The sequence below is a fragment of the Dermacentor albipictus genome, chromosome 4 (genome assembly GCF_038994185.2).
Source record: "Dermacentor albipictus isolate Rhodes 1998 colony chromosome 4, USDA_Dalb.pri_finalv2, whole genome shotgun sequence".
NCBI classification, from domain to species: domain Eukaryota; kingdom Metazoa; phylum Arthropoda; class Arachnida; order Ixodida; family Ixodidae; genus Dermacentor; species Dermacentor albipictus.
This window is the reverse complement of record NC_091824.1, coordinates 75,033,700-75,055,611: the sequence shown is the minus strand read 5'-3', so window position 1 is coordinate 75,055,611 and position 21,912 is coordinate 75,033,700. Positions and strand designations below refer to the sequence as shown.

General features: G+C 44.0%; 2 protein-coding genes across 5 annotated transcripts in view; one reads left to right on the top strand and one right to left on the bottom strand.

Moving 5' to 3' along the window:
- The window catches only part of emei (transmembrane protein 161-like emei), a 132,036-nt gene that overhangs the window by 58,046 nt on the left and 52,078 nt on the right, over positions 1 to 21,912 (top strand). The window lies entirely within an intron of this gene.
- LOC139059146 (putative leucine-rich repeat-containing protein DDB_G0290503) overlaps positions 1 to 21,912 on the bottom strand; it is a 62,951-nt gene that overhangs the window by 28,594 nt on the left and 12,445 nt on the right. For all 3 annotated transcript variants that reach the window (XM_070537131.1, XM_070537130.1, XM_070537132.1), the window contains exons 6-12: positions 20,228 to 20,345; positions 17,901 to 18,000; positions 14,504 to 14,609; positions 13,474 to 13,791; positions 9,598 to 11,710; positions 3,589 to 3,956; positions 11 to 186 (exon numbers count right to left, since the gene is read on the bottom strand). In XM_070537131.1, the coding sequence (XP_070393232.1) occupies positions 11 to 186; positions 3,589 to 3,956; positions 9,598 to 11,710; positions 13,474 to 13,791; positions 14,504 to 14,609; positions 17,901 to 18,000; positions 20,228 to 20,345 (3,299 nt within the window). The remainder of the gene's footprint in view (positions 1 to 10; positions 187 to 3,588; positions 3,957 to 9,597; positions 11,711 to 13,473; positions 13,792 to 14,503; positions 14,610 to 17,900; positions 18,001 to 20,227; positions 20,346 to 21,912) is intronic.

Sequence of the window (21,912 nt, the reverse complement as noted above, 5' to 3'; positions counted from 1 at the left end):
CCATACTTACAGTGCCTCTCTTCGCCTGCGAAGAGATTGCTGCTCGAGGTATTTCTTTTCCCACATGGCAGCCGCTTCCTTTAAATCAAGATTTGATTTCTTCATTTCTGCGGTCTTCTCATTCATTTCAGAATGAATTGAAGCAAAGGCAGCTTGGAGCTTCTTTGCAGAGTCCTCGTTGGCAGACTACAGAGAAAGAAAAGGAGGTACTGTAACTTGCACCACTCAGAGCCGTGGCTCAGAGCAGTGCAGACCAAATTGGTCTGCACCGGCGACAAGTTATCTTTTCGTCCACTTTCATTTCCCCTTGATTATTTTCCACATTCCAGTTTCAACCACTGCTAATTACCCCTATGCTTCCCTTGGCTTCACTGCCTGCTGGCTTTATATTGTCGCGATTAAAGACCAAGCCTCTCCTTTCTCCTCGTTCCTGCATCTGGAAAGGCATCCATAAGAGGTACGAGACTTAATATTGTCGAATACAAATCGTATAACTTCAAATATAAAATATAATAGCACGCAACTGCATGTTAATTCAGAAAATTGAGTTATTCACAAAATGTCTGGTCTCGCCAACCTGTGTACTATAATACGTTGTCAAATTCCTGTTAACTCAAAGCTTTGCATTGGTTGTTGCTCAGCGCACCTGGCTTATAAGCCCAAAAGTGTGAGCAGTGCTGCAAAAAGATGAGGGAGGTAAAAACTGCACTAGCATATAGCCAAAACGTAGAGATTGCGTGCAGTATGATATGAACACCGCTTAGAAAATAACTATGAGAACACAGTGTCCCTTCTTTTCCCGACGTATTGCATGATGTGCATGCAGGACTACTGCAGCACAGTGCTCATGACAAGCTTTTAGTTTCTTAGAAAAAAGAAGTCATAGCCCTAATTACACTCAATTTAACACATAGCAGACAACTAAGCAGAAGCTCCACAAATAATACAGTCATTAAAGTCTCATTTATCAAGTCTCACAGTGCAGCTGCCTCTGCAGAATACTAACTGCAATTATTACTACAGTCGAAATCCACTACAAAGAAGTGCTTTTGATTCCCTGTTACAATTTTATAGACTGCAAGATATCAATATTCCCTCCACAGTGAAATACATTCTCGTGAATTTCATTGTAGCGGGACTCAACTGTGCAACTTGTGGACGTAAGAATATGTCAAATCGCATGTCATTCATGCTTCCAGTACCCAACGTGCATACTATATCATGTTTTGGTTGAGAGTGAGTGGTACGCTGTGCGCAGTGGTTGAAAAAACGTGTCACTTCGCTTGCTTGGCAATTAACAGCTTCAGGTCATAGACCTGAAGCTAAGAGCAACATAAAAGCAAAAGCTCAATGTCGCATCAAGTTACATAACACATAACCATATCTTTCATATCAAGGCACTATTGGCACAAATGCGAGCAGTGACAGAAGTCTCTTTAGCCTCCAAGGTGTTGTCTGCTATGAATGAAACGGATTACAAGGATGTGTAATGCACCCGTACTCTTAGGTTTAAAATAGCACCTTTCAACATAGCACGATGTACACAGGCATCATGGTAACATCCACTACGGTTCACCCATCTCTCACAATGTCTGTACAAACCCCAGGTTTCAGTCGGTGTAGTGATTGGCAATCAATCATTGCAATAACAGCAGAGAGGCCAAGTGAGCATGCAGCAGGTGGCTGGCACATTCACTTAGCGAAGTCGCGTGGGTGGGGAATTGTGCAATACCTTGGTCCCAGTGATAATGTAACACTTGAATCCAAACTTCGACCCTGTGCGGTTGGGTGTCCGAAAACTAAATACTAATAAAGGTAATGTAACGCAAGTAACCCAATCACCTGAACCTTCAACTGCATAACTACTCTGAGAACTCTTCCACAGAAGTAGCACCCTCATTCAACGATCTTGGCATCACCGTATCAAACTTCAGGTGGAATGCTCAAATCGAATTCAGAATTACTAGCAGCAACAATGAAATTTCTGTAATTTCTTGCATGCTCCTCAGACTTAAATAGGCTTGTACACATTACAGAGAAGCAACCGCTTACAATTACTTCAGCCAAAAATGTAATTGATCGAGCCAGCACTAGGGAGACTTTTGCTCCCTTTGAATAAAATGACAGCCAACTTTCTCCGATAGAAGCACCAATTCCCCGAGTTTTTCTCGAGTATTTCCAGACTTCAAAATACCCAAGAAGTCTCAGTTTTCCCGGTTGGCAGACACCCTGATACAATACTTTTATTAACACTGCACAAATACAGTAAATAGAACAAGCTGGCCTGGCTCTTTCAGTGCATTCCTTTGTGGCCTTTCACACATTAGCTTTACTAACAATTGCTTTTCTAAGTTTTTGATTTTTTTTTCGTCCCTCGTTTTCTTGCAAGCATTTCATTTATTTCACTTTAAGGGCCAAAAGGCATTATTACATAAGGAGGGGAGTGGGGACTCATTCAAGGGTCAATATCAACTGTATTAAAAGAAAGAAAAAAAATGCAAAACTGATCCAAAGAACATGAGAACAAGATACCGAGTAAGGAAACACCCTTAAAGCAGTGACACTGAAACCTCAATCAATGTGTGCATTGGAGGAAAGGGTGCTGTTCTAACACACAAACACATCAACACAGACAGGGAAATTAGCAAATAAAGGTCAGGAACTATTCAGCTACACAATGGAAAAAGTGAAGTATGAACATGCTAAACACAAGCATTCTGACATTGTGGCACTTATGCTACATATTAGATGTGCAAAATCATCGCGAGATGAAGATACAGGCCATGTGACCTACCAATAAAATGCTTGCATATCTTAGTTGTATAATCTAAATGCACAGAAACAAATTGTTTTCCTGGCAATCACTGCACCGATTTTTTACAAGGCTCGTTGCATTTAAAAGAAGCACTGAAAACCTAACTGTACGAAATGAATGTTCAATTTAGGCCTTCAAGTTTATGAGAATTGTTGAATATAGCAAATTTTTTTTTTAAGTATCCCTCATGTTTAGAATACTGACTCAGCAATAAAAAAAAATTACAATTCTGTAAATAGCACTGCATACATCTAAAGTGCACACTGCTCTGAAAATATCACTAAGTGCGAGTAGGACTTCTTGCAAAACTCTTGTGTACTTTGTAATAATTGTGCACAGGCTGTAAATTCATATATCACATTTGCCTTCTTGAAATGCTTTAAGCGAAATGCTCTATTTCAGAGAAATAACTTTATTGAATATTCTTGTTCTCTGTGCATTTAGCACATTTAAATGAGGAATAAATATTTCCTTCTGGTATTACGACATATCCTGAAAGTGTCAAAAAGCAAGCTTTATAATGGCAGAAACTTGCGAATGTTGTAAGTTTGAGGGTGTGGCTATTTTTTGTGTTAATGGCGAAAAAGAGTGTTTATTATTTAAGAACTGTTCAAAAATGTATGATACCATATTAGATTCTCTTTTGCTACTATTTCATTTGCTGGTGATTTGGTCTCAAAAATTGCTGTCCACACACCATTACTATTTAGCAAGCTTAGAGACCTCATAGCCACAAGGAATCTTGCAGCATGCAGGGAAGCCCAACGGCTCACCTTGAGCTTGCACTTGAGGCCTTCGTTCTCTTTCTCCAGCATTTGGACCTTTTGGCAGAGCTCATCACGTTTGGCAACCAGTGTCTGAAAGTCTCTGTGCTTGCTTGCAAGCTCGAGCTCGAGGCGCTCTTTCTCCTCGGTGAGCTGACCCATATCAGAGGCAGAAGTCTTGCAGCCCTCACACTGGCTCTGCAGCTCTTCCAACTCTGCCTGCAGTCTCTCCTTCTCTGCAGCCTTTGCGGTGAGCTCGTCTATCTGCTGCCTCAGTGCCTCCTTGTGGGCATCCCGTTCCTTGACGCACTCGTAGTAGTCTTCCTCGGATTTCCTCCGAAGTTCCAGCTGGTTGTTCAGCTTCACCTCCAGGTCACCTGTGCATTGTGTATTTTTTTTTTTTCAAGTGAAGGTCGATTGCTTGAGTTTAATGCCACAAAGCAATGCAGAGGCAGTTAGCCATGCTATAGCAGAAGGCACTGGATCACTTTTGACCTCCTGGGGCTCTTAGTGCTCCGAAAACATGTTTAAAACAAAAACATGGAAACATTGTACGGCAAAAGAAAAAGTTATTATGAACTACCCACTTCATTCTTTGGAACATTGCGAGAAAAGATTGAATTGCAGCTTTCCTCCATTGATGCTGCGTAAAATTACTGTAAACCTGCTTAGGCAGTATGACAATGCTCAAAGCACTGTACTCTGAACTGAACTTTCTTGCACCACCTACACCTATACCCGTCAACCTGCAAACATAAAAAATTAGTAAAATCCCATGGCCACTACAAGGCTAGCACAGATTTTTTTTTAGGCTTTACAAGCACAGGGATAGTAAATTTTTAAAGGGACACTAAAGGCAAATATTAAGTCGAGCTAAAGTGATAGATAAGTGCTCGAGAATCTGTAAGGCGTCAATATTATCGCGAACAGAGCCTTAATATTCAAGAAATTGAGGTAAATACAGGACATGATTAGAGACTCCCACAGAACATTGCCCGATGATGAAAGCACTCCTCATTGAAATTCTGTCACTGGTACTTAACCGCTCGTTGCAAAAAACATCCTTGTATTGTAAAAAAATAAAATGCTGCTGCTTCAGTTCTATTTCATTTTTAGAAAAAAGAACTCATTGAAATTTCCCTTGACGACGACGTGGGCGGTCGACAGGTGTCGTTTTCGCTTGACTGTGCCCCCCACGCTTTCGCGTTTCAGTAGTTTCGTTATCGTGTGGTGCTGCGCAGGTGTTGCTGGCTCGTGAAACTCGCACAAACTGCAAGTAGCAGAGAATTCAACGTCCATGCTATGTCACAGGATGCCCGAATGGTCTACGCCACTTGACCGAAAAGCAGTTGCAGCGGTGAATCTGCCGCTCTGTCTTGGCTCGGTGCCGCCGTCTGTCGGGCACCGTTTTACTCACCGATGGCAGCAAAGGGTGGTGATGGTGTATGCAACGTCGCAACTCCCCCAGTTCAGTGGCTGGAGATTTAAATTTTGAAAAAGGTATTCGGACATTTCAGATGCAATTTTCTCCTAAACGAAGTCTTTTCTTGGCACAAAACAACCGTTGCAAGGTTTTTGGAATTGTATTTAAACAGTCCCCGTCGACTTAGTATTTGATTGAGCAAGCTTTAAAGGGACAATAAAGGCACACTTTCTTCTTTTTTTAGGAATAAATACATGCTCTATTCATGAGCGCAAGCAATAGCAAACTTGGAACAGCAGAGACCTACAAGCAACATTTAGACAAATTTTCCAGCGACTCTGCTGTTCCAGGAACTTGTCTCAAGCTCGCTTCGAGCAGGTAAACCCTTGCATTCTTTTTCTATCAGAAGATTTCCAACGGAAGGTTCGGAGACATGAGTGAAAATTTTTTTAAGAGCACAATTTATTTTTCATAAAACCTGAAGCAGCACTTACAAAACAAACCCAAATTCGTAAAGTTTCTGGAAAAAGACAGGAGAGTTGGCAGATACGCTCACTCCAGATACTGGTTTATTTGTGAATGTTCTTTCCGTTGCTGTCCAATTTCAGGTAGCAAACGACTATAGCATGTGTGTTGGAACTGCCAGCTGCTATCTAGTGTGAAAAATCTTGCAGACCAAAGAAGAGCCACTCCTATCTATGTTGTCAAAGAGCAAACACAATTCAATGGCCTCTATGCTAGAGTTCCCTCTTGAAATTTTTGTTGGAAACTGTCACAATCACAGTAAAGCTTCACCAAGAGCAAAAGTAGTGGCAGTATGTGGCTGACGTCACTTGGCTATTCAAGGACCTACCGTTTCACACACTGAAAAATTATATTCAAGGCAACACCTATAAACATTTACGAAGGAAGAATCATCCAGATGCATAAAAGGGCTGCAAAAGCTGATGGTTATACCATGACAGCACCACTGCTGCTGTTTGGGCTGGCAACAAATAGAACAATAAAATTCGTCCTTGCGCTTCTTTTCAAAGCTAGTCTATGTGGTTCTGGGAAGAATAGCACACATCCGTATTATGATTTTGTACTTATAGTTAGCACCTCAAACCAAGGAGGACTTGAACAGGTACTCGAGATCCTAAATTTAGACAAGATGGCACAGAAAAATGAGCAGCACATTGGTGAATTTTAACTGCATAAAGTCTTGAGCACTAACGGAAGCAAAAAGTGCAAATTTTTGGGGGTAAATGTGCATCATTAGATAAAGTGTAAATACATATACCAATGTTCACCACAAAACGATCTTGATCATAATAGAAACAGCCTTTCCCTCTAGTAAAGCCTTCAACTACTTGTGCAATATTTATAACCACTTAAGTACGGTGACTAGCACGATCAGTGCAACGTGATGCCTGTGCGTGCACTGCTATAAGCAGTCATTGCCTCGATGCTCCTGTTCTCGTGCTGTTTCGACTGCACAATATTTCCATAGATATCAGCAGTCAGGACCACTTAAAGGAGCCTTGAACCACACCCTGTGCTTGGTGAAATAACAGTCCGCAAGTAGCATACGCTGCTGTGAACATCTCTGCCAAGTTTTGCTGTCATATGTAGCACGTGGAGCTCGCAAGTGGAGTGCAAAGCCACCTTTCTCTCAAACACTCTTTTTTTTAACAAAATCCTGCTCCTCATTCTCTTCTGGACACTTTTCCGTAATAAAGCAGTTTCCCGTACGCGGCTGCTATCGGTAGGTGCGGTCTGCTACATAGCGTAGATACTGTGGGGCCTCATCCGTGCTCTTGGGACAAAGGAACGACAACACAGTAGTGCAAACAATTACAAGGGCATTTATTGCACCTTTCATAGATCAATGCCTGCTAGCCGAGTTGCTATCCACGAAACACACCAATGGGCGCAGGACAAATCTAGAAGTCCGACTCACTGCGACCGGATAGCGAGCGAATATGTTCACCCCAGGCTGGATCCCAACGCCTGGTCGCTCGCACATACGGTCACACGAATGGTGGCGCGTTCGAAGGAGGCCACGTGAGACGGTCTCTCAGAAGCATGGATCGGCGCATGCGCGGGACGTCCGCGGCACTCGCCGGCCCGCAACCCAAAAAGGAACCGCCTTCCTTTTCCGCACCCAAGTAATTCTGCCGTGAGGTGGCATTAGCAGCGCAACACTCGCGCCATCTCTCGCACTCCACTTCAACCACACCGACCGCTGCGGGCCCCAGGCCACGCGGCGAAGCCGCACTGCAGGAGACAGGAGCTATGCGGGAAAACAAGATATCAGGGGACGCCCGAGAGTTGCGCATCCCCACAATACCGCGACCACCGTCGGGTGCCATCACAAGTCCACTGGCTACGTGCATCGCGGCTGACCGACAACTGCGTTTCGCTTACGTTTAGTGCAATGTAGGCACCAAAATCTGAAGTCATGGTGTCTACGTTAACATGCAGATTGAAATTTGAACTGCGCACCACGGTGACATTTAGAAGGTGGAGCGTTGTGGGCACACCCTACTCTGCTGTAGCCTTTGCAGTGCTAGGCATTGAAGATGGGATTGGGATGAGCACACCGGAGGCCGTACTTGATTGCCAACTCCACTTCTGCTGAACACACTGAAGGACTTTTTGCAGCGAAGTATTTCTGAAATAGCCTGTTTTCGCTACAAATACCGTTCTCCACTTTCAGAAAAAGTGGTTCAGGGCCCCTCCAAATTCTGGGGTTTTATGCAGCATAACCACAATATGATTACCAGGCATGTCCTAAAGGGGGACTTCGGATTATGCTGAATATGCAGTACATGGGCATTCTTGCATTTTACCCCCATCGAAATCTGGCCTGCCACTACCGGGATTTGATCCCCCAGCGTTTGGCTCAGGAGAGCAATGCCAAACTATGCCACCACACCACAGTGGCTAATCAAGCCCATATAAAGCATGCGAGATGAAATAAGAACATTACAAAAAATATAATCTTGTGCAAACAGCCTTCTAGATAAGAATAAGTTTTCACAAGTATCAATTCGCGTTTCTGGGCTTGCTTAGTCGGTAAGCAGCATTTCACATAAACGAAATATTTTACATGCAGCAGGGAGCCTACGATCTCACTTGGAAGACGTCACATTTATTAAGAAGCATCTGCAAGCACCGACTATACCATTTGCAACTGACAAGTGCTGTAAAATGTTGCCTTTTCCTCGAATGCAGTGCTCTCACTCATTGCAACTATACAAAAGAATTTTATACAATCAAGGATCTCAGTTTGGTATTTCTGGTCTCTACTGCGTTGGTCTATTCTGGCGGAGGCAGCAGATGACAGTCACCAATCTCTAAAACTAACCTTTTTTTTCCTGTATCTTCATATCTCCCAATGTCTTCTTCATCGGAATTTTATATGATGTCTATGGTATCGCCTTTGCTCGGCCCAAATAGTCCTAATGCTGGACATTCCTTATCGTAAAAACGTTTACAGATATGCTTCATTGGCCTGTGTCTTTTGCATTCCCTTTTGACTGTGAGGTGCAATAAAAAACCGGGACTATAGTGTGCTGACCAGCACCTTTAGCAGTAACTGTGCACTTCATTCATAATGGCATGAAACAAGCAAGATGGAAAGTGGTGGCACAGCTTTAAGCTCAGTGGTAACAAGGACAAACGCGATGAAAGCATCGGTGGTTGTCACTGACATTTGGCTTTGCCATTTATTGCATTGTATTGTATTGGGTTTTATGGCGCATAAGCAACTCGGGCTATCATGCGCCAAACACATGGTATAATTTATTTCAAAAATTGGCTATCCTCAGCAAAAGTCCTTGTCCGGACAAGGACTCTGAGGAGCCCAACAAATCAAATGGAGACCTCAGCCTTCTTCTCAGGACTGAGAAAAATGGGTGAGGAGCATCATAAGATGCTTAAAAAAACTGGGTAAGAATTTTTAGAATTAGTAGTTCTGTGATATATTATATTTCGTTATGATCGCTGTGCCTTTCAAAAAACTAAAAACGGATGAAGTTCCTACAAGTGGGTTATCTCCTAAAAGTAGACTGGGATTTACTTGCCACAAACTCTGCTCTCACAAGGTGCACTAAAAAAAAAACCTTATGCTTGAAAGGCTTTGTGGAACAATGGTCTCTAAAATTATATTGAAACAAGTTGAGCTGTGTTATTAAATTACCCTTATACAATACCAAGAAAGCCACTTTTCCTGCGAGAGGAGAGATGCAAGACTGGTGGTGATGCTACCTTGAAGTTCGTGCACCAGTTCACCATGAAATGAATTTCGATGGTGTCTTCTGGGGCCTAGTTATTTTTATTTGTAAAGATGGACTGCCATGAATTTTACAAGAGCCAGAAACTGAATTTAGGCCGGTTATGTGAAATCTGCAACATCACACTTGCGATCTAGCATTGGTGCTTCAAAAATGGAAGTTCAACCTTATGCTTTCTTCGAGTAACAAGTTTCTTACCCCAAAGTTGGAGTTTTGAAAGAACACCATCAGTCCTAACCCCCTTAATTTTCGCATGTTCCATGCCTTTCTCAAGAAGTGCCACTCAATTAAAATAAATACTGAATCAACCTTTACCTATGCGATCTTCCAGAGCTTGGTTGTCGTGCTTCAGACGGGCATGCCCATCTTGCAGCTCCTTCACCTGTGATGCCATCCTGTCCCGATCACTGGCTGCTGACGTCAACTCCTGCTCGCGACATGACAGCTTTTCACTCATGTCCGCAAGAACCAGTTTCAGGCTGCTGCATTCCTGTTGTAGTTGCTCGGCAAGCGCGGAGAGCTGCATCTGCCTGTGCTGACTTTCCTTTAGCTTCAATCTCATCTCCTCAATGGTGCATGTGGCAGCCTGGCACTCTTTCTCAAATGACTGCGAAGTGGTTTCTGCAGTCGCGAGAGATGAGTGCAAGCACTTTTTCTCAAGGTTGAGTCTTGTGACTAGTTGCTGGAAAACACCAACCTCTTTTTGCAGGGACTCCATTCGTCTGGTCGCCTCACCAAGCTGAGACTCTCTAGCTTGTAGTCTCTGCTTGCAGTCAGTGATGAACGAGTCCAGGCCAGCATTGGCATTCCTGAGAATTTGTTCTTGCTCCTCAGAAGCACGCAGCTTTGTCCTGACCTCCGACACTTCCTTCTGAAGAGCGCCACAGGCAGCACTTGTTTCAGACAGCTTCAGTTGCAGAATTTGCTTCTCTGCTAGCAAAGTATCAAGCTTCTGTGTGGTCCCCTCAAGCTTGTTTTGTAGTGCAATGTTCTTGTTGTTCACCTCTTGAACACTGGCTTCGAGCTGCTCCATTCCGAGCTTGGCTTCCTCAAGAGTACTCTTGATTGCTGTATTTTCACTATGGAGGTTTTCATTCACAGCAACATGCTTGGCACATTCTTCTTTGAGTGCATGAACAAGCCCCGTTTCCTTCTCCAAGCGAACTTCGAGTTCAGCCTTTTCGGCTGCGCTGTTCTGAATGCACTGCTGAAGCCTGGCACATTCTGCAGTAATTTGCTCCACTTGTCTCTTCTCCGAAACAAGGTTATCGTTAAGCTCGTCACGAGAATGAGTAACCTCAGATATTTCGTTTACAAGCATGACATTCTTTTCGTTTAGTTTTACCAGTTCAGAACGAAGCAGACCAAGGTCGGCCTCAAGCTTTCCGGAGTTCTCAGCAAGACTTTGCTTTTGTTCGTTGAGTCTAGCAACCAGGACCTCAGACTCCTGTATCTGGCCCTGTAGAGAAGTTACCAGCACCGCATGCTGCTTACTTGTTTCATCGAGCTGGGCACGCAAGGAGGCGTGAGCCGCTTGCATTTCTTCCTTAATTTTTAACAGTGCACAGTTTTCTTCGGCAGCCACGTTAAGCTGGCACTTGCTCTCACTCAATTTGTGCTGAAGCTCGGAGCAGAGTGTCTCAAGCTGTTGCTTGGAGGCTTCAAGCTCCTGCGTCCGTGCTTGAAGCTGGTCGGCTCTGCTCGTAACACTGTTCAATTCATCTTGCACTTCGAGAAGTCTCGTTGACTGAGCCTCCTTCTCGCATCCAGCCTGACTCAACTGTTGTTCTAGCTCTCTGCAGCGAGACCGACTTGCCTCCAGTTCAATGCGCAGTGACGCAATGGCTTCCTCAAGCTTTATGCACTGTTCCTGGCTGACCGACAGTTGGGATGAAAGTGATTCACTTCTTCCAACTGCTTCTGCAAGTTTCAGCTCCACATTCCGAAGTGTTGTCTCCAGAGCGAGCATCTTGGAATTCTGTTGAGACAAAGCATCCCGATGCTTCCTGTTCTCTGCCATGACTTCACGCATTCTTTCTGCCTGTGCCACCTTTTCTACCTCTGATGATCGTAAAGCTGCGTTCAGCTCAGCGTTTGACTTGAGCAGCTCCTGGTTCATGGCATCAGAAGCGGCCGACTTCTCGTCAAGTGCAGCAATCTGCTGGTCCTTGTCAGCAAGCTGTTGGCGAAGCATTTCAGACTGGCTCGACTGAATTGAAAGCCGAGATTCGAGCGTGGCAGTTGTGGTCTTCGACAGCTGCAGCTCGTTCTCCAGTCCCGAGATGCGAATGTTCAGTTGCGTGTTACGGTTGGTCAGTTGAGACATCTCTGCAACAAGAGTGGCCTTTGCTTCCTCCAGCTGCATTATGGTGGCCTTCCTGGCATTGCTATCTGCCTGCATCCTGGCTGTTGTCTCTTCCAGTTCACTCTGTGAACAGAAACAATTGTGCACAAATGAAATGGAGGTAATGTGGAACTGAAGATTATGAAAAGCAGCAATCCTATTTGCCTTCACATGTTAAGCAGCATGCTTTGGCACTTTTGCACTGATAGTATGAGGGATGCATCACTTCAGCAAACAATGCAAATAAGTATTGTTATTCCCGATTAAACACGTGTTGCCTGCATAAGACATTTAATTAATAGTTGTGTGTTATCTAACAGAATAGTGTGAAATTTCAGGGCAGTTTTCAAAATGGCATAGATCAGATACATATAATGGGTCTGAGGAAGGGAAGAAACATTGCACATGATCAGGCTACACTGTTTAACAGTTAAACTAAGCAGTTTTCATCAAACTAGACTGCCACAGGAACTGTACTCCTCCTGTTAGATTTGAAGTTGTTTTTAATTTCTTCCATCTCACACTATTGGTTAGCAACTGGTGACATTATAAGCTAGCACTTCCTGCATTATGTGCCTTTGCAGAAATTTCACTGGTGCACTCCAGCACTCCAGTGGCAGCCATGTCCACTTTATCTGCGCCCTTCATTGGCCCACTTTTCCCTTACTGGCCATTGCATTAATCAGATGCGTTTGCCACCCACTTCTCTGATCTGCATTTGTCGCCAAAATGCCCTCAGTTTCAGCACATGCTCTGCGACATCCAACATGTCAGGCAATCTGCCAGTGCTTTATTGCCATTTTGGGAGCCCGAACAGTAGCCACTTGTGTGTGCAGTGGCACAGGTCTACCAGGCGTCACGACCCAGCCTGCAAAAGTATGTGCTCAAGCTACAGCAGTTTCTCCTAGAAGCACATTAAAGCAGCGATGGCTTTGTGGCTCACACAGTTCTGTGCCAGCCTCTCACTGAAAGCTGGGCAAGGCCTCTGACACAGCATTCACTAGGAAAGTAGCTGCATGGTAACCGCCACCGCAATTTTTTCCTTTCCCGAACACTTTCGGTTAGACAAACAAACCAGGATCTAACAATAAATAACAGCTAAACAATGCTGCACAGTTGATTTCAAAACGCCGCACCAAGAAAGGTTCATGCAAAAACTAGAAGTTGGCTTTACTGTAACGTAACAATACTTTCAGTAGCAAAAAAAAAACCACTATACAGTTATACCTTGATATAGCAAAGCTTGCAAAATCCTAAATTTGCTTTGTTCTATTACAATTTCGAAGTATTAAAATAATACTTTTTTATGCAACTAAGCAGTTGGCAATTGATTTTTCATGCACGGAAGGGACTGCAAAATTTTCCGAATTATGGGGTTATCAAAGAACGCAAACATGAATGAGAAAAAAAAAAAATTTGAATTTGAGAGTTCGCAATGAAAGATACAATTTCATGCCATGTCAGCGATGTCTTCAAATCAGTGGTATGAAGTGAAGCCAGCCATGCTTTCGCACCCATTCCGCCCCCGCAGCTGATAGTGTCGCCCATACAGTGAAAAGTATCGGCAGCAGGAATGTTTAGTCGTCCTCTTGCTTCGAGTCATCGAAACTATTTTATGCAACTTCCAATACAATACACATGGAAAAGCAGTGCACCTGATGCCCCACCATCTCGACACGGCCACTCTGCACACAGGGCAGGTCACCTCTAAAACAAGGAGCACGCAGGCTGCCGACATCCATGTGCAGCCACAGCTGCACTAGGAAAGGAGACATACACAAGGAGCAGCACGATAGGCGGAACAAGCCAGCAGGGAAAAGGTCAAAACAGAAGCCATGGGCACTCGCCTGCAGCCGACAAGATTCCTGCTGCAACTTGGCGTTGGCCTCCTGCAGCTCAACCATGCGCAGCTCTGTGTAGCAGCTGGCTCGAGGCGATTGTGGCAGGGCCTGCGAGCCCCTTGGAGCTGGCTCCTCCCTGTTCGAGTAGAAGCTAACCAAAGAGTCCAGCTCTCGAGTCTTCGTGCCAAGCTCGCAGCGGAGCTCGCCAACCTCGTATTCCACAGCATCAAGCTTAGTGCGGAGGTCTGATTTCTCGGTCAGGACTTTGGATAGGTCTTCCTTGAGGCTGTTGCACTTTTCTTGAAGCTGGGACATCTTCTCACACTGCGGTAGCAGTCATAGGGCAAGAACTTGTCAGTAAGGAAAACCTTGCTATCTCGGTCTCAGCAAATCAATAGAACAGGGAAACTATACTCCATTTCGTACATAGCAAGCAGCACTGCGAGAACTGCTCTTACAGATCCCATTAGAGACCAAAAATTAATGTGTTACAGAAAGATGCATCAAGCAATTCCATCATTGGGTTCTGTGCCTTTAATTAGCAAAACAATGCGATTTTTTCATGGGAGGCATTGCAAATCTGAACCTGCTTACGACGAAATGCACAATGAAACATGTTATGTGTAACCAGTTGCCACAGCGCATCAACTACGATAACCAAAACAGTGTGTCGCATAACAGAAGCATACAAGTGCACAAATAATGCACAATTTGATATAACCTCAAATTCACAAGTTGTAGTTATGCATTCGAATCTTGATAATTAGAACTTCATGGAACTCCAAAACTGAATAAATGGAGTTTGAATTTCTGAATGGAGGACTTATGTGCAGTGCTGTGATATGTGGCACAGATCAGAAGTATGGCTTCACTGCACTGTAGCATGTGCTGTTAAAAAGCCACACTTTAGGTAACATTTTTGCGGCTGTGAAGCTGTACCTTGAGGTGAAACCACCATATACACCTGAGATCTTGGCAAAAGCAAACCTCATGAGGAACAGGGTAATACAGAAATGTGCTTAGAAACACTACTCACCTCAGCCTGCAGAGAGACATTCTGCCTGATGACCATGTCGTAGTCTTCTCTTATCCGTTTTAAGGAGTTGACTTCGTCCTGCAGGAGCTGGTTTTGTGCCGAAGTTCTAGAAGAAAAGAGGAATAATGGAACTGTAAATGGCTGCAGATCTGAACCTGCTTACGACCATATGAAACACATGCAAGACCAGTGGCCACAGCATATTAGGCGACCAATGTTACAGGAACTGTTCTAGGAATGAACAATAAAGTTACACATGCCGTTATACACTTCCCACAAAACAAAGCGCACATACTATCATTGTTTTTTGCCAAACGAGCCTCCATAGAAACTTGAACAATTGCAAACAATAGGCAGGGTGTCTACCAAGTTGACATTTCCAAATTCCCCCGAGTTTTCCAGGCATTCCCTGAGTGCCTTTGCAACATTCCCTGAGTGATGCAGAACTATGTTTTATGTGAAAACAGGCTGAAACCGTATCGCCCGATGCTGTCACTCTCTAGTAAGCATATGAAAAAAAGAAAAATGACTTAGCCCAATATGAATACTAAGTAGTAGTGTTTATGTTATTCAAGAAGAGAACAGAAGGGAGGGATTAGTAAAATGCACAGCAAATAAAATGTCTTCGAAAAAAATTGCAAATCGAGTAGGACATTCTCAAATACGAATAAAGAGATGCATAGAGAAGCAAATATTTTCGAATATCAGCTATTTCTATCAACTGATAGCAAGCTCATTGGTACAAGGCCCGAACTTTGTCACAATTGAGATTCTCTCTCAACAGCTCGTAAGTCAATCTCAACTGTCCCGACATACTCTCAGCCCGCGCACGACGCCTCAGTGTTGTGTTTCACTGCTTTGAAGATTTTATTTTGGTTTGGATGAGGGACACCTGCATCTCGGCATCAGCCAACACTGTTTTTGGAGCTCAAGCTCCTTCAAATTGGCGGCAGCATGCATCCTTTCCCGTTCATTCCTCAATGCGTAGGTCCTTTCTGTTCTTGTCCTCCTTCCGCCACTTGTTTGCGCCACGGACCATTTGAAGCATCTTCTTGGTCAGTTGCACAGTCCACGTCCAATTTTTTGACTGCCTAGGGGGCACAATACCATCCGAAAAATCGGCCAGTTGGAAAAATTAAAGGCATGCCATTTACTGCCCTTAAGGGCTCAAACCGCCACAGGCACATTCGAAAACACTCTGAAGGCCTGTCGGTACACACATTAGGCATATCGGTGCTCATACTACCACAAGAGGTATCGGGTGCATGTGTGTATAATTAAGGAATACGTGCTGCCCCACAGCAAATAGCCCCTTACAATGCTTGTTATGCTTCACTGCAATACTTTTGCATATGCTTCACCAAGTAACATTTGTGTACAGAGGCAAAGCCGACTTTCAGAAACCGGCATTATGCAACGCATCGTGCTTTCCAAGCTTCTAAGCCAATCGCGAGGACCACAAAGGCGGAGCCCGTGCCATTGCTGATAGCAGCGAATTCTTTCAATAAAAAACATGGCACTTAACGACAAGAAGCTTCATAGCGAACGTCGAAGTAGCTAGGCCTAGCATTGCCACCATGGTGGCTACAGCTCCAGCGGAACTGCGTGGAAGTGCGCTGGTTCAGGGCGGCAAGGTAATCAAAATGGCAGTGGTGGTGGCTTTGATTAATGCCGTTTCGGACCTACGGTCACGGCGAAACATCCGGAAAATAGGACGGCGAAGAGTTCTTACGTCCGAAATTTCAGACGTTCTGATACATTGACTATGGGATACGTGGTGATGCCGCAAAGCCGTCCAAATTATAGGGAATCCGGAAAGTCTGTCGTTGACTGTGCACTGGCAACTGCTCCAGCTGACGACCAGGCGTCAAAGACGATTAATTACGATTCCTGTTACTCGAGCCAGCATTACCTCTACTTTCGGTCTTTCAATAAAATTACAGCTAATTTTCCCTGATAGAAGCACAAATTCGCTGACTTTTCCCCGAGTTTTTCCAGACTACTCAAAATCCCTGAGAATTCCCGGTTTTCCCAGTTGGTAGACACCATGAATAGGTTAAGATAGATTCAGAAACGTTTTGGCTTTGAAGAAGCCTGTGTGATTTTACAGTATACAGTAGAACCTCATTTATACGTTCTGGAAAAAGAAATGCAAGGAAAGCCAGGAAAGTGTACAACCCGAAGTCACTAAAAAATTTAGAAGTCTCAGCTTGAGTTAACACCGGCGCAATGTGAACTGTTGCACGAATTGTTTTAACGTGAGACGCCAATGCACACCAAGCTGGTGGCGCCCCGACCTGCCCGAGATGCGTCATTCTTGCAGCTTCAGATAGCTTGCACTCCTTGAATTCAATCTCGGTCAACAGCTTCCTTGCTCAGGGCATTTTGGTGGAAAGCTTTACCATGCTTAGTCTGGGAAACAATGCGGCTGAAATGCCGACGCACGTCTACCTTGGTGGGTCTCAAGCAGCCCAAGGCACACTTTGCTGTTTTCTTTCTGCATAGTGTTTTAAGACAGCGACAAGAAACAAACATTGAGCTCGCGGACAATACTGGAATACGATGCTGCGAAAGTCAAACATGACACTCGCTTCGCATCACCTGCGGCAACAAATGGCTGCGTGTTTGGTTTATCACCTACTGAAAGCGTGAAGTGCAGTACGCTTCAAACGACACTACACAAGTGCTGCGAAAGAGACAGGTGAAGATGCTTATCACAATAGGGTTTATGACAATATAGCTGCAAATACAGGGTGTGACGACCTGTGAGGAGATTTACTAGTGCTGGAAGAGGAAACTGAGTGCGTGCTGACCTTTTCACGTGACAAGAGAGGACAAGTACTGTGAGAAAGCCAGAGTAGCAGGCATCTACTGCTCTCAATTGCATGTGCCTCGTGCTCTTTCTTTGTTTACGTGGGATCTAGTGGGTGGAGAATGCACCACATGTTTGCTGTATGGTGATGTACTGGACGTGGGTGCCAAAAGGTAGCGTTTTCCAGGAACTTATTAACCGGTAAAAATTTTTTTTTTTTAAGCGTAACTGTATTATCGTTTTTGTCCTTTATTGCGAACATTTGAGCCAGGACAGTGTGCGAAACGGGAACATTCTACTGTACAGTATGGTCCACTGTTAAAAGGGAACACTGATGTGTTCAACTGGTTTAGGTGGAAGTGCCAACTTGAAGCTACGTTAGTGCACAGCACAGTTGTGTAAAAAGGTGTCACAAAACACAAGTCTTCTGCTGCAATGTCAGGCAATCGTACACTTGCCAGAGGAGGAAATTCACATGAACTCTGCACTCGCGCGTTCTCTTTAACATCGGCACACACTGTACACGAGTAAGAGTGCATCAAGCAAAATAAGAAAACTGACAATAGGTAAAAGAACACTCCGTACTCTTCCATGTTTTTGTGGAGCAATGCAAGGCTGCTGGCATCACTGTAGGACACCGACTGTAGAGCATTCAGCCTTTCCTTCAGGCTGTTGATCTCTCGATCTGTAGATGGAAAAAAAAAAAAAGGAAGAAAGAAATGATATAGTCTAAAGATGTGGATGTACTTGTTATAAAAGAATCATCCATCTTGGTACTGTTAATGCTAACGACAGGTTGCAAAGTCACAGCATATCCATTTGAAGCGTCTGTGGTACAGACCACTACGAAGGGCACATTCTTACATCAGCAGCCTCGTGACATGACTCACCGACAATGCCCTGCTAGCATTGTTTGCAATGGGGCTGAGCACTTGCAAGGAGTGCTCAGCCCTATTTGGGTGACAAAATATAATAGCTTCTGCACTAGGTGTTTGTCCAACAAGCTCTGAATTTCACTTGGAGATTCTGGTGCAACTGTCCAGTCCTCAGGTCTGATATTGTCACCATGCCTCTGGCAAATGAATTTTGTCTGTTTATGCTTGCACAGATGATGTACTTGCTGGCTTTAACAACTGCTGGCAACCACAAAGCTGTAGGCCTAAATTTTTTCACGAGAATCCAAGAACCAGGGCTTGGCAAATTATGAGTGGATGCTCCTTGCCTTGTTGCATTTTCTGTGCAAGTTTCTCTGCAACGACGTGCAAGTGGCCATGTTGCGTAGTGTTTTGTTGTATTTTGCGGGCATCCGCAGTAAGCTGGAAAACACTAATACTTGATAAACAGAAAGACAAACTGTTTCTTCGGATGTTGTGCAACCTGCTCTGCAACGTATTAATTGGAAATTTTTCCTAGCTTCGTTGGTTCAGAAGTTGGTTAATTATTCATGACTAATTATACAATTAAGCAAAAAAAGCATGACGCAGTACATACAACAGTCAGCAACATGCATTTGGTTGCGTCATCTTAGAGTGCACCAGCATGTCTTTTAACTCTGGCTAAAGTTAGCTGAAACACCCTGTATGTGCCAGATTTCATTAGTATTGGACAATCATAAATGTACAAGGTTGTTCTTATGGAATTGTAAAAAAGTTATTAAAAAAAAACAGCACAACATTATAAAGTTAACAGAAAAGGTACTTGGAAACAAGTTAGAAACAGCAAGAGAACATAGCAGAATACTGTATACACATTACTTACTGTAACAAAAAGCAAAGAAACTAACAAACACAACAGTTGCTGATTTATAATTAGGTACCAATTCAAGTATAAGCATCTCTTGGTCATAAATGCAAGTGTCATCCAAAACATGGCTGCACAGCTAAATAGCTTGCTGCAAGGCAACTGAAATCAGGAGTGCAGCTGAAAGAACCGTGACACTCCGATGAGATTACATGAACAGTGTGAGGTGCGAGAAGGTTGGGAAAGGAGGAAGAGTGGTTGCATGTTTGCCAGAAGATATATAAAGAAAGGAGGTCTATTGTTCCACGCAACTATAAGAGATAACTTGTTCAGAAAAGACCATCCGTCACAGCTGAAAGAGGAAATTGCAAAATTCTTTTGCAGAACCAGTTTACAATAAAGGAGTACCGATAAAAATTTTGGGTCTTTTTATATTATAGATACCTACGATATAGTAATCATTGCACCAAACCTTCTTTGCGTCAGTACATGACCTAGTGAGCAGTACAAGTAGAGATTTTCAGAAAGCAGCAATGGCTGTCACATCATCGCACAAAACTGATGTGCACATCAGTGCGCGAGATTTGTTACTAGCTGCGCGCTAGTGTGGTCGGGGCTTAAGAGGGCAAAGCATCCGGACAATAAGCTGTGCTCTTCCTGCAAATTATCAGCAAAGAAAGAAGAGGTAAGACTAACAGTTTTTTTCTACGCTTTGAAATAGAAAACACACGAGGTATGACAAAGGCAGCATTTGGCCATCAGTGACAGCTGAGGAAGACTGGCAGCGCAACTATAGTGGCATAACACCATAGAGGCTGCAGTCAGTCCGAGCACGAGCAAGCGCAGAAGCAGCATGGTCTGCTCGTAGCACGGTAAGCATAACTGCAATGAAAGCTCTTGACATAAACATTGTTTATGCCTAAAATGTTTACAACACAGACACATTGATGGCAATGTTGCGGGGTGCTGCACACTGCGGTTGACTTCCCACGCACACTTTAAAATTGAATTTAAAAACCTTTCAAGCTACACTTGCTATGGACATTTTGTAGATATATGTGTGCGTGTTCCCCGAAATTTATCTTTCAAGTTATTTCAACTTCATGCTTAAAGGAGTACCGACACAAAATTTCGATCAGTTTGCATGCTGCTAGCACAGTTTTACACAATACCTTTGCGCTTGATGATGTCCTTGAGCCTGGAGCCCTCACAGCGCAGCTCGACGTTGGCCTGCTCCTCATCGTTTATGTGCTCGCGCAGCATGCGCATCTCCTTCACCTGGTGGGCAGGCTGCAGAGGAAGACAGCACACAAATCACAGGTTCATTTGATTCGTGGGTTTTGCGACCCAAAGCAGCACTGGGGCTATGAGATGCCTTAGTGGGGGACTCCAGAATAATTTTGACTTCCTTTCTCCAATGTGTACGAGCGCTTTTGCATTTTGCTGCCATCAAAATGCAGACACCGCAACAGAGTGGTGTATGTGATGTATACTCCGTCGCGCAAGTCGTTTAAAACATTGTGCAAGCTGCAGGACTCCTTAGCCAATACGAAGGCAGAGTTCTTCTCTGGATGGGTTAATCTGTCGCGTCGTCTGCTCACTGGCTGCCGAATTCTCGGTATTCGACTTGCATGTGCAAATGTCTTAACATACTGCATATTGCAGTAACGTATCATGCACCAATAAAAAAAAAACTCTAATGCTGCCATCAATCGCACAGTTGTGTTTGGAACTTTATTGCGCAGCACAAGAGTGTTGCCTCATACCTGCAGCAGCGCTTCAGACAACTTGCGAGATGGATTACAGGCATGCATTCCAGAGAAGCGACAGATTGCAAGCTCTGTGTTGACCATTTCGTAGGTATCAGGTAATGCCCTGAAGGCTAGAGCGACTTGTCCGACTGCTTGCATTCGCGACCCAGACGATAGTGAATCACATATGAAATAAAGATATGCGATGCGTCATGCAGTTCAATACAAGAGTGAGTCCCATACCTCTATGTTGCAAAATGAGATTTACTTATTACACTAAAGCCTTCACAGAGCTGAGCATAGTTAGCAACGAATTAGGGGAGCAACGCATTTCTGCGACCAGTGGTCATGGTGCATTGCACACTGGAATCATGAATATATGAAGCAGTTATTCTGTAGAAGATGTTGCAGATCAAAAACTGCACTGTGGGACACATGAGGCGAGACTTAAGACCACATTACTTGGGTATCTTCTGCACTTAGCCCGCCAAGTATAGTGTACACAAATCTCATGCCCTTGTTGAGCAGAACATGCAGCATCTTCCCATTATCAAGTTGAGAGGGAATAATTCATACATGAATCTGATTAGTGTAGAAGGATGGAAACTACTATGCACAGCATGCTTTAGTGGGAGAAGCCCTTCCTGCTTTCTCAGAGTGTCAAGACCTGGCGAGGTTTGCAAAGGAAAGCTTCACCGAGTCGCCGGTTCCCCTTATTAAAAGTGAGGGGAACCGAGGGCGTCAGCTTCTTGTCAAACACAACTGCATGAAGCCAAAAGAAAATGTCGGTATCATGTGGCTGATTAAACTAAGCTACACAAGCAAAGTAATATTTTCATAACAATGGTTTTAAAGTATGGCTTGAAAATTGGGAAGCTGAGGAAAAAAATATTGCTGCAAAGACTTAAAGGGCCCCTCACAAGGTCTGGCCATCTTTAGTCGACAAGGACAGAGCATACAATGAGGGATAACGATCCTGTCTGCAAAGTATTACATTGTTACCCCCCACAGAAAGAACCGAAATTTCAATCCGAATGCTGTTTTCCCTTCTCCTCGCGGCCACCGCACTCCAAGCAGGAGGACGACATAAACATGCTAATGCGCCT